Consider the following 16,449-nt stretch of genomic DNA (forward strand, 5'->3'; position numbering starts at 1 on the left):
ATTGCATTAGCTAGCTGGCTGTGACTGAAGTTTAAGCTGCCTATAACAATAAATGTATTTAGAAAGTGAAAAATGCTGATTTAATGCTGTCTGGCAACTTTCAGACAAGTACAAATATGCAGAAATGTTATTCAGCTAGTAAAATGTCAAATTTTAACGTTTTTTATTATTATTAATTTTAGGAAAGATATAGGCCTACTATACTCAGTTTTGAGATGGATTTTTAGTTTTACTATACATATCTGTACTAGGGGTGTGCCATATCATATCAAACATGATAATATCGCCAAAAAAATTGAATATCGTGAACGATGTTATACCCTGAAATATGGTGCCATATCACCCACTTTCAATTATTCAGAATACTACTTTTTGCCGTTTTTAGCAAAATAAAAATTCACACTGTTCTAATTTCCCATTATATATCTACTGAGGACACATTATATCTGTCCAGTATCATTTATTTTATTTTAATCCTGGATATATATGTGGAGATATTTGGAGTGCATTATTATGAGTATCATGACATTCTGGATCATTGACTTCTGTTACAAATCTGATACAATTATTATTATTATTATTATTATTATTATTTTATTTATTTGTTTTATATCTCAGTTAGCCATATCATATTGAATACAATATTAAAATTATAAATCATTTTCCTAATTCAGTGTTTTGTTGTATCGCCAAAAGTATCGTTATCGTGAAAATACCATGAAATATCGTGATATTATTTTAGATCCATATCGCCCACCACTAGTCTGTATTGATGTTTTAAAGATTGTATGGTCATGAAAAATGTGCTGTAAAGGCGTAAACAATCATGAAAAAATGATGGAGGCATGTATGAACCCTGCAGGGGGCGGTATTATTGATTGATCTGCATATTGTGATGCTGTGTCTGCATACCAAAAGAAAGAAACTTAATTACCACAATTAAAGGTGCTGTATATGATTCTGTTGAACAAATGTTGTTGATATTGGAACTCAACCTCAAATCAACAGCGGATTTCAGTTTCCAGCAGGACTTGGCACACTGTCCACACTGCCAAAATTACCAACTAGTCATATATAATATTGTAATTTTTTGAGATACTGACTTTTTGTTTTTTGTTGGCTGTGAAATAGATCACTCTGTATTTATTAATACATCTATATAATATGTGTGTTTGACAATTTTGAACTAAATTACTGAAATAAAGCAACTTTTCTTAAAGCAATGATGTTCTTTGAAATGTATGAGATGCACCTGTATTTCCTGTAAAACCTTGAAAACTGGCTGATATTGGTACAGATCAAACCAGGAGCTACTAGCATGCCCAAGCTTCCTTTCTGCACTCCCACAGCTTTGGATATCTATCCTGTATATGAATGTGCTTCGGATGCTGTGTATTAACTGAGTAATCTCACCGGACAGGACGAACAGTTGCCCAACTAGTGTGAGTACACTAGTACTGGGAGTACACACACACTAACTAGTTCTGGTAGAGCAGTGCATAGCAGTGTTTTATATGTGTAGCACATGAATTTTCAGACCATCCAGAAAGCCATTTTTTGCTTTATACAAGCTAAACACTTGTATATAATATAAGTGTAGTATACAGACTTTAGGGTAGTGGTGAAATGTTTGCCATAAGCATAAGGAACGATTGATTATTCGTGGTACATTGAATTACCAGTCTTACCTGACTTGTGGCACGTTGTTGTCACATTGAGCCGAATCACACTTAGCCTTTTGCTTGCTCTAATTTGCTATTCATTATATTATGTCTGATATTTGTTGTAAAATTGACAGGCATGTGCTTTCTTTTACTTTTTACTCAGAGGTCATTTTTTATCCGGTTGACGCGAGACAACAAGTCGGAGAAGTTCTTCAAGGTGTTCTATGAGCGGATGAAACTGGCCCAACAGGAGATCAAAGCCACCGTGACGGTCAACACCAGTGACCTGGGGAGCAAGCGCAAGGATGAGGACACCAATGACAAAGAAGCACCCACCAAAAAGAAAGGTCAGGACAGCATCAAGAAAAACAAAAAGAAAACAGAAAGAGATAATACCTGAAAAAAAGGGAATTGGTCCGAAGAAGATGTTTTTTAAAAAGGATTTTTTTTTGCAAACCAATGAATTAATGGTGTCAGGAGTGGTTCTTTTAAAAGAAAACAAAAAAAACTGCTAATAACTCAAAAAAATGTAGTTTCCTGAGATGAAAAAACATAAAATTATAAACTAGAGACAAAATCTGCAGCAGCAGCCGGAGTCCGAGAGAGCACAATTGTCCATGCTCTCTTTGGGTGGGTAGATGATGCTTTCCTCCCTCATCAGTCGCATTCTGATGCTGGTCAGGTCTGGTGACTGTTAGCTGATGTATCAGAGCCTGGGATGCGGTGCTTTCCTCCAAGCACATTGACTTCCTAGTGATGCTCATCGGCACAAAGTCCCTATAGGCAAGTAATTAGCAATTTACCCAGCGGCCATCTTTTCAATGCAACCGGGCAGTTATTTACTACCGGTCATTATTTCAGTAACATATTTTAAATCAATGATAAAAGCATACTTCAGAAGTGAGTGGATGGGCTAATTGGTTAAGGAAAATTTGTGGAAAAAAATCAGTAAAATAAAAAAAAATAAAACTTTTTAGTTTTATATCTTACCTTCATCTTCTGCTGCAGTGAAGGATGTTGCCGTGGTCACAGACGAGGTGCGCGAGCAGCTTCTGGAAGCCTCTACAGTCACAAAGAAGGCCTTTGCAGCGTACCGTCGGGAGGTGGACTCGGACGAGCACCTGAGCGGAGGCGAGGTCCAGACCAGCACGGCTGAGAAGATACAGGATGAGAACGAGATGAGCGTCACCATCACCATCATGCAGCCCATCCTGCGACTCATGCAGCTGCTCTGCGAAAATCACAACCGAGAGCTGCAGGTCAGTCGGTGTGAACGATGTTAGATTTTGTATTAAATTAATATAAAAAAATAATGTAATAATGTAATTAGTGCTGTCAATGGTAACATGCTAACACATTCCATTAGTCTGGAAACTTTAACCTGTTATAGCGTGTTTTTTGCACTATATAAGGCGCACTTAAAATCTTTTATTTTCTTACAAAAAAATCAATCAGTCAATGCATCTTTTAATCTGGTGCACCTTATGGAAGAATTCTACCAGTCAGATTGTCAGGAGCAGTAAAGCCACTTATAAAAGAGTTTCAGTTTAGTAGCATTAGCATTAGTCGCTAACCGCTATTTCCCCGTTCAGAGATGAGTATTATCGGCCTCGAGCCTGAAGACAACCCTGGCTAGCACTGCTGGAGCAACATTAGCATTAGCCGCTACCCACGCTAGCTCTTTCTTCGTTCAGAGTCGAGTATATCGGACTGTATCCTGCACGTTTACCGTTTAAAAACAAGCTACATGGTACAAACCGCTAGCTAATATCGCCCTGGCTTACCGGAACGCTCAGGGTTCCTCAGTGTAGCATTGTCAAGCGGCATTAGCCGTGGTTAGCCGCTAATGCTCCATAGTTCTGGAGAAATTCAGGACAAGCTTACTGTAAATAAATGGAAGTGCTTTACTCACCCAAATAAACCGTTTTTCAGGAGAGAAATCTGTGTAGCTTTACATTCAGCGCTCGTTTGACTTAAAAAGAAAGTCTTTTTTTATTTAGTTTTGTTTACTTAGCTTAGTTTAGTGAGATCTGCTGAATTAGAAGTTCCATAGAGTGTCTCTTAAAATACACCTTATAATCTGGTGCGCCTTATGTGTGAAAATAGACCAAAAAATAGACGTCCATTGATGGTGCACCTTATACTGCGGAAAATACGGTATGTATATAATTTTTTTACACAAATGAATCTTTCTTGGCCTCTGATTGGTGGAGTTTGTGCGTCTGTCTTTTGCCTCTCCTCTGTTATTGGTAGATTTTTTTCCGTGTTAAGTGTGAAACTGGATTTTCTGCAGCGCTTTTGGAACCTGAGGGTTTTGATTAGTACAATATTAAAATGAAGAATCCATTACACAATTATTAATGTCTCCCTCCTAAAATACCCAATCGGGTAGGGGCTTTTTTTCGTTTGTTTTGGGCCGATGTGAGCTCTATTGTAAAGTGCTAATTTAAATGATTTTATTTCCTCAAATGATCTAAACGTAGCTATAAAAAATAGTAAATAGCAGAAAATAAATAAACACTGAGGAAACCTAACAGGAACCAGCATTAAGGAAGTAAGACTGGTAAGGGGAATCCCCTCCACCAAAACCAGTCAATACCTCTCCTCTATTTCACTGAGATTATAGTTTCAGTGAATGGGGGACTTTTTTGAAGGTGGAAATTTTATTCCTAAAAAGAAGAGCAGTGCTGAGCTGTTCATGTATTTTATTCAAGGTTTATGTGTGCGTGCATCGTATATGTGTAATGCAGTTTTTATACACTGACAAATGTGATGGGATGCTGGCCTGTGTTCAGCCTCACTCACACAAGATAACACCTCACAACTTACACAGGAGTGGGTGTTGCAAAGATGTCTCAAGCTGTCCTATGGCTTTTGGCATGTCAGTGTATTACACCCAGTATTGTGTTATTTATTTTATTTTATTTTTTTTAATTAAATTACATGAAATTACGTGAAATCTTGTGTTTCCATTTGTGCTGTTTTTTTTGTTGTTGTTGTGAACCTTATGTGGAATCTTCCATTTGTTATTTACATTGTTTGATGTGATTGTCCAATAGAAATGCTCCATGATGACTTAAAATCTCTTTACATTGACTTCCATTGAAAGCTCGGAATGTTGGATGTAATTTTTTGGATACAAGGTTATTGAATGGCAGCAACGATATTATATTACTTTACATTACATTACTTTAGATTATATTAGATTACTTTAGATTATATTAGATTACTTTAGATTACATTACATTACTTTACATTACATCACATTACTTTAGATTACATTACATTACTTTACATTACATTACATTACATAAATCTGGAACATAGATTCTGTGAAGTCGTAAACTCTGTAGATTGTGAGTTCCTTCTGGACGCTGTGTCCTAATGTGTTCTGTAAATACCAGCGCACGTCCTTCACGTCCTGTTGACAAGTTTTTTTCCTATGAGCTATATGCTCTCCTCCTTTGACCCCTGCCCCCCTCTCTTTCTCTATTTCTCTCTCTCTTCAGAACTTCCTGCGCTGTCAGAACAACAAGAACAATTATAACCTGGTGTGTGAGACGCTGCAGTTCCTGGACTGCATCTGCGGCAGCACAACAGGAGGCCTGGGACTGCTGGGACTGTATATTAACGAAAAGAATGTGGCACTAATCAACCAGACCGTCGAGAGCCTTACAGAGTACTGCCAGGGCCCCTGCCATGAGAACCAGGTGGAGTGGACCGAGCTGACATACTTCCATTCATTCATTCATTCATTCATTCCAAATATAGAGCTGCATTCTTGCATATAGACCAGATCAAGCATAACACTTTACTCTATATTGGCCATTCCACCAAATGAGTGCCATTTCTGTGCCCAGGAAATTACATGTGTATATGTGCACACAATATAAAATACATTAAAATACATTGTATCATTAAGCGTAGTGTCTTGTACATTGACCTAATTGCAAAAGTAAGATATGTAATAATAATAATAATAAAAACTAAACACAGAACACTGAAAATAGCATTTGTGCCCTCTCTTAAGCTATAAACTTTTTTTTCCTCATAAAATATAATTATTAAAATTCTTCAGATATGTACTTTTTCGCATTATTGTGTGACTCCCATCTATCCCATCTATGCTTTAAAAATATTTTTTCATAATAAATCCATAATATTTAAGTTAAAATACACATTTCAGTTTAGTGTCTCCGGGTTTCACTCAGTCCTGTTACCGTAACACATTACCCTATTCTGAAATATCTGGAATATTCTGCAAGTCACATCTACAACAGGAAGTGACCTCAGCTGGTTCTTCTGAAGAATAATTAAGTTCCCTCATTAGTTTTTCTTCATATTTGATTTGATCTTATTGTAACGATGACTGAGGAGCACAATCTCAACACTCAGTCCTGTTACCTAAACTAATTCTTAGATCTTATTTGTTTATTTTTTAAATACAAATTTTAAGGGAAATCACTAGAATGGGCTCAGTGTCCTCATGCTTTTAGCATAGCTAATTTATTTAGCTTTTTTTTGTGCTAATTTTGTGCTAGAAACTCACTGCTGTTACTTTCATTCCTGTTACTCAAAACAGGAAAAAATAAAAAGTAACAGGAGTGAGTTTTTAACATAGAATTAGCAGACAAATAGTTACAGAACTAAGAGTTTGTGATAATAGAAATACATAGAAGTGTCCAATGAAGAAAGATCAGTGTAACAGGGTTCCCGCAGGTCCTTAAAAAGTCTTAAAATGTCTTAAATTAAAATATTGGTTGTTAAGGTCTTAAATTGTCTTAAACTTACTGTAAATTTGCTGTAGGTATTGAATTTTTAGATGGTGTGTTTAACGCCGGTGGGAAATCACATCGTAAACATCTAATGCAGGGAGGGAACTAGCTTAGCAGAGAGCTAGCTAACATAATAACTTTAGCGGCTAGCTAGCTACCATACTAACTTTAGCGGCGAGCTAGCTAGCATATTAACTTTAGCAGCAAGCTAGCTAACCTTATCAGGGATAGAACTAAGGTAAGCAGAAAGCTAGGTAACATTAGCGGCTAGCTAGCTAACATACTAACTTTAGTGGTAAGCTAGCTCACATACTAACTTTAGCGGCGAACTAGGTAACATACTAACATTTAGCGGCGAGCTAGCTAATGTTATCAGGGATAGAACTAAGGTTAGCAGAGAGCTAGGTAACATACTAACATTTAGCGACGAGCTAGCTAACATAATAACTTTAGAGGCAAGCTAGCTAACGTTATCAGTGATAGAACTAAGGTTAGCAGAGAGCTAGGTAACATACTAACTTTAGCGGCGAGCTAGCTAACATACTAACTTTAGGGCAAGCTAGCTAATGTTATCAGGGATAGAACTAAGGTTAGCAGAGAGATAGGTAGCATACTAACTTTAGCGGCGAGCTAGCTAACATACTAACGTTAGCGGCGAGATAGCTAACATACTAACGTTAGCGGCGAGATAGCTAACATACTAACGTTAGCGGCAAGCTAGCTAACGTTATCATGGATAGAACTAAGGTTAGCGGAAAGCTAGCTAACATTAGCAGTGAGTTAGCTAACAAACTAACTTTAGCAGCAAGCTAGCTGGCATATTAACTTTGGCTAACTTAAACAAACTAACTAACGTTACCAGGGAAAGAACTAAAATTAGAGGAGAGCTAGCTAACATTAGCGGCGAGTAAGCTAACATACTAACATTACCAGGGATCTTAAATTATATTTATTTAGGTCTTAAAAAGTTCTTAAAAAGCATTTAATTTTTAACTTTTAAATGGTGCAAGAATCCTGTGTAAGGTTGTCAACCCTTTTTATATTTTCTATATTTCTGAATTAATTTGACTTAAACTTTAACACTTTACCGTGCCAAGAGACAGATGCTGCTTGTGTAGAGAGCTCAACTAGTACAGCACACACATTATTTCCACTGTGCTCCCTCCATTCCTTGCTCCCAACTGCGTAAATACAGTTGTGCTTTGTCATCTACTGATGTAATTTTCCTTTCTGTGAAATTGTGCTTGAAACCTGAAAAAAACACAAATGTCAGCCCTCTGCTCTTTATTTTGTCTTCAGAACTGCATTGCAACTCATGAATGTAACGGCATTGACATCATCATCGCTCTGATTCTGAATGATATCAACCCTCTGGGCAAGAAGAGGATGGACCTTGTGCTGGAACTGAAGGTGAAGACCGAAGCTGAATACACACAGAGATTTGCCAGTTCTTATATCTTGTAGTTTATCTTTGATTTTGTTTTCATGTTTATAACTCTCTAAGCTGATCTTCATCCATAAGGCTTGGTGTTGATTTTTTTTATTTTTTTGAATGACTTTAATTAAGCAATGATAAACGAGAGGGAGTGCTATAACGTGTTATATGTAATGCGTATATGTATAGTGCTGATCTACGATACTGTGGCCTCATGTCTACAACCGCAGCACAGCAGTGCTAATATTACACAAAAATAAGAACAGCACTTTATCTGAGGAGCTCCTGCTGCTGTTCCTTACTGTATGAGTGTTTTTATCGATCCGAGTAAAATAGACTAAACAACACCAAACAGCAGAGACCCTTTTAAAGATCTTAATACTGTAGCCTGGAGGATCATTTTAATGCACACTTTTAGTGCACTACACATTTGTTTTTTAAGGTCTATTGTTTACATTCTTTATCTGCTTTTCTGATAATGAAGTCTGATTTCTTCATATATTGTGTAATTTTCATTCCTACCCCCAGAACTAGTCCTTAATTTTGCTTTAATTTAAATCATTTTTTATAGTTTACAGTTTTTAAGGAGACAGGGACAGTCTTTGTGTTTGTGTGCATTTTATTCTGAGTAGTTTAATTGTAACTCTATGTATGTGTGTTTATCTCTGTCATTAAGAATAATGCCTCCAAGCTGCTCCTGGCCATCATGGAGAGTCGGCATGACAGCGAAAATGCAGAGCGGATCCTCTACAACATGAGGCCTAAAGAACTGGTGAGTTAGAACTGGGGGAAAAAGAAACTTCTTAATTTTCTGCAGTCCTCAGCGTCACGCTCGGGTTACTCTCTGTTTCAAATTTAGGACTTGTGGCTAGCTTTGTTACAGTAGTAAGACAGTAAAGACAGTAGGAAGTCTCCTAAAATGTGAAAAATGTTCTCATCACACCTTCAAATGGCCGACAGTAACAGTTCCCTGATGAAAGGCCTTGATTTAAGATACGCAGTGACGTGTGAGACAAGCATCTTCATTGTATGGAGGGTGGAGCGGCACCTGATCTTTTTATTGGCTGCTTTGATACCATGCACCCTCGTGCTGTGGCAGGCACCTGACTCAGCTGTGGAATGCTGCCCGCCCTGTTGGCACTTCACTTTCAAAATCACGATTCATGAAACATGTCACTGCAAGTGTGCCTGGTAAAAGAAAACGTGCACACTCACACACAGGGAAACCTACACTTTTATGCATATATTTGTGCACGTTTAGTCTGATTATGTGTTTTGTCTTTTTTTTTTTTTATGCATGAGGTCATCAGTATGGCCTGTGCAAAATTTTGGGCAACCTGGGTGTATCTTGAAAAATTAAAATAGCACTGACAAGTTACTTTATTTCAGTAATTCAGTTCAAAATGTAAAACTTTCATATCATATAGATGTATTACACAAATAGTGATCTATTTTAAGCATTTATTTATTTTATTTTTGATGATTATTGCTTACAGCCAATAAAAACCCCAAAATCAGTGTCTCAGAAAACACTGCACTGACTTTGGACTTGATAAAACACAGTGGATCAACACCAGCAGATGACATGTCTCTCCAAACCATCACTGATTGGTGGAAACTTCACACTAGACCTCGAGCAGCTTGGACTGTGTGTCTCTCAACTCTTCCTCCAGACTCTGCTCCCTTGATTTACAAATAAAATGTAAAATTTACTGATGATCAGTGATGGTTTGGAGAGTCATGTCTGTCATCTGCTGGTGTTGATCCACTGTGTTTTATTATTAAGTCTAAAGTCAGTGCAGTTTTGTTTTCCCAGACAATCTTACAGAACTTTATGCTTCCCTCTGCTACTGACAACTTTAATGTAGATGCAGATTTCAAGAACGCATTGCCAACTGTGAAGCATGGGGGTGGATGTGCACATAGGCATTTGTTTATGGTTTCTCCTGCTTAACTGTGGACAGAATTTCCTGTTTGTGGTATGTGGTTTGTGTCCCGCAGTTAGACAAGCTCAATAAACAAGAACCTAAATGACGTGTTGTGTGGTTGCTGCATGCAGGTGGAGGTGATCAAGAAAGCTTACATGCAGGGAGAGATTGAGGTGGAGCATACTGATGAAGAGGGTGAGGGTGAGGAGGAGCACGCTGCTTCCCCACGCAACGTCGGACACAACATTTACATTCTGGCGCATCAGGTAACTACATACACATGCATACAGTACATACATATACAGTTTATGAATCCTAAATTTTGTTATTTATAGGTATTTGTTTGAGTAAAATGAACATTGTTGTTTTATTCTATAAACTACAGACAACATTTCTCCCAAATTCCAAATAAAAATATTGAGTCTGAAATAACAAAAAAGATAAAGTTTTCATTTCAGAAATCTTTTGATTTCTTGAATTCAGATGGAATAACCCTGGGTTTTAATGACAGTTTTCATGCATCTTGGCATCATGTTCTCCTCCACCAGTCTTACACACTGCTTTTGGATAACTTTATGCTGATTTACTCCTGGTGCAAAAAATCAAGCAGTTCAGTTTGGTTTGATGGCTTGTGATCATCCATCTTCCTCCTGATTATATTCCAGAGGTTTTCAATTTTGTAAAAATCAATGATTTCATTTTCCAGCAGGTCTTGGCATACTGCCCACACTGGCAAAAGAACTGATTGGTCTTATGGATACATCAATTTTATCCATAAACAGCTTAAAAAATAGCTCAGTGTTCATTCTGGACTCAAGTAATCGGTATAGAAGCAATAAATACATGCAATGTTATATAATCTCTCTTTCTCATGCACATATAAAAGGTTTAACACACACACACACTATCTCCTTTCTGTGTTTACAAATACACACACACTCTTGTTCACTCACTCGTATATCAGCGTGTCCCTGTTCTACGTATTTGTGTCATTTTATCTCGATTACATCATGCCCTCATCTCCTCTTCTCTCCTGTTTCTCAGGCTCTGTATAGAGGAGCTGTATAGATTTTCGGCCCGCTCATGTAATTAAGTAGGCCAGCTAGCCTGACGGATCAGTTATGTAAGGAGCGGTTAGGAATTAAACACTTTAGTGGACCTCACTGGCCTCGGGTCAGCGCTCTCCTCATTTCTCCCTTTAAGGTCAGAGATACTCGTTTCTCTGTGTGATTGTTAGATACGGTAGAAAGCCACTCATACATCAACAATAACAACAGTATTAAAGTGGCAGTCCGTATTATTTCTAATTTTTATGTTTCTAAACTGAAAGCAGGAGCGTTTCTGAGTGGAGAAGAATATGGATAAACAATTGTGTTTAATGCTACCACTGTGCTGGAACGACCATCCCTGCTAAGCTTAATAATTATATATTTAATCTAAAAACTGGGATGTCGGGTCACTTTTTGTGGGAGTTCTTCTGGCCACGTCTCTACGTATCTACGTCACATGTACATTCCAACCTCTAAAAGAGGATCCAGCTTAGTTTTACTGAATTTGAGCGGCTGGTGGAGCAATGGAGACTTCAGAAGGGGAAACTCAGACCTCAGTAGCTCATTCACTTATGCTAAAACCTAAGTGTGTAGTTGTAGTGAAGTTTCTTACTGAGCTCTCTCTCTCTCTCTCTCTCTCTCTCTCTCTCTCTCTCTCTCTCTCTCTCTCTGACTGAACATAACCTGGAATCGGATTCATCTGCTCTGAAAGGAGACCGCTTCACACCCGCACAGATTAAAATGATTTTTCCGCATGCTCGGTGTAATTACCCATTCTCACCAGAGAAGGCCCTAAATCCGCTAAATCCCAAAACTTACAGCTTTTTAAATAAATGTTGTGGAGTGAAGGGGACAAACAAGACTACAGTTAAAAAAGCAATACCTAGCTAAATTGGCAGAATACAAAAAAAAATTAAATTTATAAAAGTAGAAATACAAATGCACCGCATGCTCAGTGCAGTTAAGGATTCTCACCAGAGAGGGCAATAAATCCTAAAACGTACGGACATCAGCTTTAAATAAATGTTTTGGGGAGTAGAGGGGACAAACAAGACGACAGATTAAAAAAAAAAACAATGCCTAGCTAAATAGGCAGAAAATGGGGAACAAAAATACATTTAAATAAATGTATAAAAGACGAAATACATAGAGATGTAATGTAATATGTAGTAAAATATTGCCACAATGTGAAAAACAGTAATGACACTGAATCAAGCTACTCCATATTTAGGAGGAACACATGACTTACAGTAATAAAAGGTAAATCTGCACCCTGAGGAAGTTCTACAGTGGTATTAATACAGTGCTAAATCTGACACACACATTTAGTCAGCTGCAGATGATGTTTTATGAGCAATAAAGGCTGTGTGTGCGTCTGTGTGTATATGTGTGTGTGTGTGTCTCTCTCTCTCTCTCTCTTTGTGCATATTTGGCACCTGTGTTGGTGTGCTCATTCATCAGTGCAGTGTGACATTTCTCTTGAGTTAGTAGAATGAACGCTGGCCCCCCGGGTGTCACCTCCTCACCTCTCCCTGCACATATTCCCACAGCTGGCCAGACATAACAAGGAGCTGCAGGCCATGCTGAAGGCGGCCGGCTCGTACGGCGAGGGGGATGAAGCCCTGGAGTTCTACGCTAAACACACAGCTCAAATCGAGGTGTGTACTTTCTTTCTTCTGATACAGACCCAAAGAAACACACTGGTAAACGCTGGCACTGGTCTGAAACATGCAATGGTAAACTCCATTGTTTGGGATCCGATAACAGGTCAGGTTTGAGTTTGTAGGCCTTGTGTTGATCTGGGGAGTCATCTCAAACAACAATCAGTCACCTCTAGTAGTGCTACGAGGGACACCAACTGCTTAGTGATATGTGCAGTAGGGCTGCACGATATTGGAAAAAAATTACATTGCAAATTTTCTTTTTTCGACCATATATATATCACGATATTAAACAGTGCAGGGCCCATGATATCACCAGCCCGGACCGATCAAAAGTTGAGTCAGCACCGAGCTCAACTCAAAACAACAGTAATCTGCCCTTTAATCAGGCATTTAAATAGCTTTTTAGAAGATAAATAAGAGCGTTTGTTTTTCTGAGATTAAAAGCGTGAATTCAGCTGTAACAAGAAATACCTGCACAGCAAAACTGTGCTGGACTGAGGTGCGCAGCTTTCCACACGTGCCCATGTTTGCAGGATAATGCTCAACCACAAACAGCAAATTGTTTCCCCAGATTGTCTCTACCAGATTGTAGCATTTCCTTGGCCTGGCTTTTGCCAGATTTGTTGCCAAACAAGCATTTATGAACAGGATCTACAGGTCCAGCTACAGCAACATCTGTGGGTAAATGTGCTGCAGGATACCCTACAGAACCTGTATACCTCCATGTCCAACTGTATCTCATCTTGTATCCAATTTTACAGTTCTTCTTGATAAATCATTGTTACATGCCCACTTACAAAGTTATCAAAAAATAGAAAAAACAAGCACTTGTTGAATGGATTTATTTGATTTATTCTGATTTATTCAAGATACAAAAATAACCAACGCGTTTTGGCACACAGACCTACATCAGGTTTTTTAACCCGGTTATTTTTTGTATCTCTATTAAATCAGAAATTCTCCAGTCAACAAGGGCTGCTGGTTTTTACTATTTTCTGATCAGTTAATTAATTGCCAGGCACCTTGTTGTGCAGTGAAGTTACACCAGATCCATCCACTTTTAGAACCACTTAAAAAGTTATAATATAAGTGCTGCCAGTATGATCAGGAGATCGATGATTCGAATCCTGGTCATGCAGCTGCCGGAGCTGCCATCAGCTGCCGGAGCCCTGAGAGCACAATCATCCTTGCTCTTTTGGGGTAGGTAGATGCGCTCTTTCCCCTCTTTACTCCTAGGGGGATGTGGATCATCACAAGGCTGCATCTGTGAGCTGATGTATCGGAACCGAGTCGCTGCGCTTTTCTTCCGAGCGTTGGCGCTGTGATGCTACTCAGTAACGCTGCATCAGCAGCAGTTTGAAAAGAGGTGGTGGATGACTTTATATGCATCAGAGGAGGCTTGTGCTGGTCTTCACCCTTCTAGTAATAGGGGATATACAGCTGATTAGCAGCTGAATGGGTGAGACAATTGGCCTAGCTTAATGTTACGTAGGTACCCTAAGTAAGTTCTTCTAAGTTACATGCTTGTGTTTGTCGCTCAGATTGTGCGTCTAGACCGCACCATGGAGCAGATCGTCTTCCCCGTGCCCAACATCTGCGAGTTCCTCACGCAGGAGTCCAAGCTGCGCGTGTATTACACCACAGAGCGGGACGAGCAAGGCAGCAAGATCAACGACTTCTTCCTGCGCTCTGAGGATCTCTTCAATGAGATGAATTGGCAGAAGAAACTGCGAGGTACTCAAGAGGCCACTGGTAACGCGAACTCCGTGCCCTGTGCGTAGCCACTCTCCCTTCCTCTCTGTCCTAAAGCCTAAAGTAAAGTAAGGTGCTTTACACTCCCTCCCTCTCTCTCTCTTCCTGAAGCTCCAGGTGACCCTCAGGCACAGGTCTGCCCACTCTCTAAGCACCTGAGCTGGGACTGGGGGGCTTGTCCTGATCCCCCTCCTGTGAGCTGGGGAGTGAGGAGGGGGTGTGAACACATTAAATAGTTCAATAGTTAAGTTAAAGGTGTAAGATGATGATGATGATGATGATTTTGTATTAATGTAATAATGATTAAGTGTATAGTATTGTTTTATTGTTATAAGCTTAGTTCTTAGTCAAAGGCAGCAAGGAAGGGTAGGAGACTCCTTTGCAGACATGCAGGAGGGAGAGATGACAGGAGACAAGGGGGAGGAAAGCAAGGGATCAAGAAACATGACAATAGGAAAAATCCACAGGGTTACTAATCAAACCACAGGTTCTACTGCAATTTTATGATATTAAGCTCTTCATCTCAAATTCTATCCTAATCTGGAATAGATTGTATACAACTTTTAGAGAAGTACAATACACTCCTATAGTAATGCATTGAAATTTGTCCAATAATATTTTAGAGCTACTGCAACCAAATATGGCCGAATCCTAGGACCAATAATGTAGTTTTTCAGATTTATTATTTTAAAACCAATATACATTTTTAATGCTTTTTAATGCTACCTAAATGATTTTGAACCTAAATCTTAGCTTAAAACATAGTTAAAAATGCATTTTCACATACACTCAAGCCAGAGAGTGTCTGTTTCCCTACAGCCACCAAAATGTATGTGCTCCATTAGGGCTGGTCATTGCAACCACTTAGCAACACCATAGCAACTACCACAGATACCATAGCAACATCTTAGCCCACCTTAGATTGGTGCGAGCCACATTAAGCTGCACAACCATGCCTTTTCTAGTTTATGATGAAATCTATTGACCAATGGTATCGAACCCACGGCCCTCCCAAAAAAAAACGTTTTGGCACCACTCAACTGGTTTTGAACTTAATCTTTTGTCAAAAATCTTAGCATTTAACATAGCAACACCTTACCAACCACTTAGCAAAACCCTAGCTACCATCGTAGAAACACCCTAGTAGCCACTTAGCAACACCTTTGCTACCAAAAACTAAAATATATATCAACATCTTAACAACCAAAACATTGGGAAAGGAATCAATCATCTTGCAACACATTAGCAACCAACAGCTGTACCATAGCAACATCCGTTTCAACTACCGAGCCACACTTTAGCAACCAACACCTATATTACAACAATAAATTACAACAATAAATGTAACCACCTGCTAGGCTTCAGAAAGCCAATGGAGAAAGAGTAAAAATGGCCAATCAGAAGTCTTATCTATTCAATAGGGGTCTTGAGAGTTGTGGCTTTGGCCCCGGTGAGAGTGTGTGTAGATAACCAATCATTGATGTGATTTAGGCTTCTTGTCTAGGCAACACTGCTGTATTGTCAGTGTAAATCCCAGAGCCCAGGCCGTGTCCGTTGGCTCTGACCACAAGTGCAGTGGCTTCTGCGTATTTAAAGTTCCTTCCTTCACTTCCTCTTTTCCAAATCAAAGCCAACTAAACATGAAAATTGTCAAATCTACAGAAGTGAGGAGAAGTTCTCAGGGAAGAGAAAGCTGTGTGGTTGAGGACATGAACTGTCTCTTCTGTTTGGTATTTTGATCAAATCTGTGGCTGGGCAAGCTTTAAAATGTTGTATGATTAATTGATGTGTATATTGCTAATTCAAGCTTCTACTTTGTTCTGAAATTTACCAACAACAACAATATTATGCTTGTGATAGATTTTGAAATTTTAAAACGTTTATTAATTCTTTACGCAATTAAATTGAGAAATTTATTAATGCTGTCATGTTTACAGAGCCTGGTGACATATTAGCGATTTTATAGCAATAGCATATAGTTAAATATTGTGGTCACTTTCATCACCATGTAACTAGCAGTTTCCTCTTAATATACACAAAATATACACACTGTTTCAAATACAGATTGTTCAGTCTGATAATGCGATGCGTTTAAAAAAAAAAAAAAGTATAAAAATAAATATTTTCCTAAATACTTTTTTTCCCCCATTAAGAATGAATTGGGAGCAAAATGTGCGCCCAT

At 38.6% G+C, this 16,449-nt stretch overlaps 1 protein-coding gene across 24 annotated transcripts in view; it reads left to right on the forward strand.

Moving 5' to 3' along the window:
• itpr1b (inositol 1,4,5-trisphosphate receptor, type 1b) overlaps positions 1–16,449 on the forward strand; it is a 227,391-nt gene that overhangs the window by 149,468 nt on the left and 61,474 nt on the right. For 14 of the 24 annotated variants that reach the window (XM_049471931.1, XM_049471930.1, XM_049471927.1 and 11 more), the window contains 8 exons: positions 1,828–2,011; positions 2,673–2,923; positions 5,174–5,374; positions 7,739–7,849; positions 8,551–8,646; positions 9,934–10,068; positions 12,402–12,509; positions 14,057–14,288. In XM_049471931.1, coding sequence (XP_049327888.1) covers positions 1,828–2,011; positions 2,673–2,923; positions 5,174–5,374; positions 7,739–7,849; positions 8,551–8,646; positions 9,934–10,068; positions 12,402–12,509; positions 14,057–14,288 — 1,318 coding nt within the window. The remainder of the gene's footprint in view (positions 1–1,827; positions 2,012–2,672; positions 2,924–5,173; positions 5,375–7,738; positions 7,850–8,550; positions 8,647–9,933; positions 10,069–12,401; positions 12,510–14,056; positions 14,289–16,449) is intronic. The other 10 variants (XM_049471933.1, XM_049471935.1, XM_049471939.1 and 7 more) reach the window with 1 other exon arrangement.

Source organism: Astyanax mexicanus, chromosome 24 (genome assembly GCF_023375975.1).
Source record: "Astyanax mexicanus isolate ESR-SI-001 chromosome 24, AstMex3_surface, whole genome shotgun sequence".
Classification (NCBI taxonomy): domain Eukaryota; kingdom Metazoa; phylum Chordata; class Actinopteri; order Characiformes; family Acestrorhamphidae; genus Astyanax; species Astyanax mexicanus.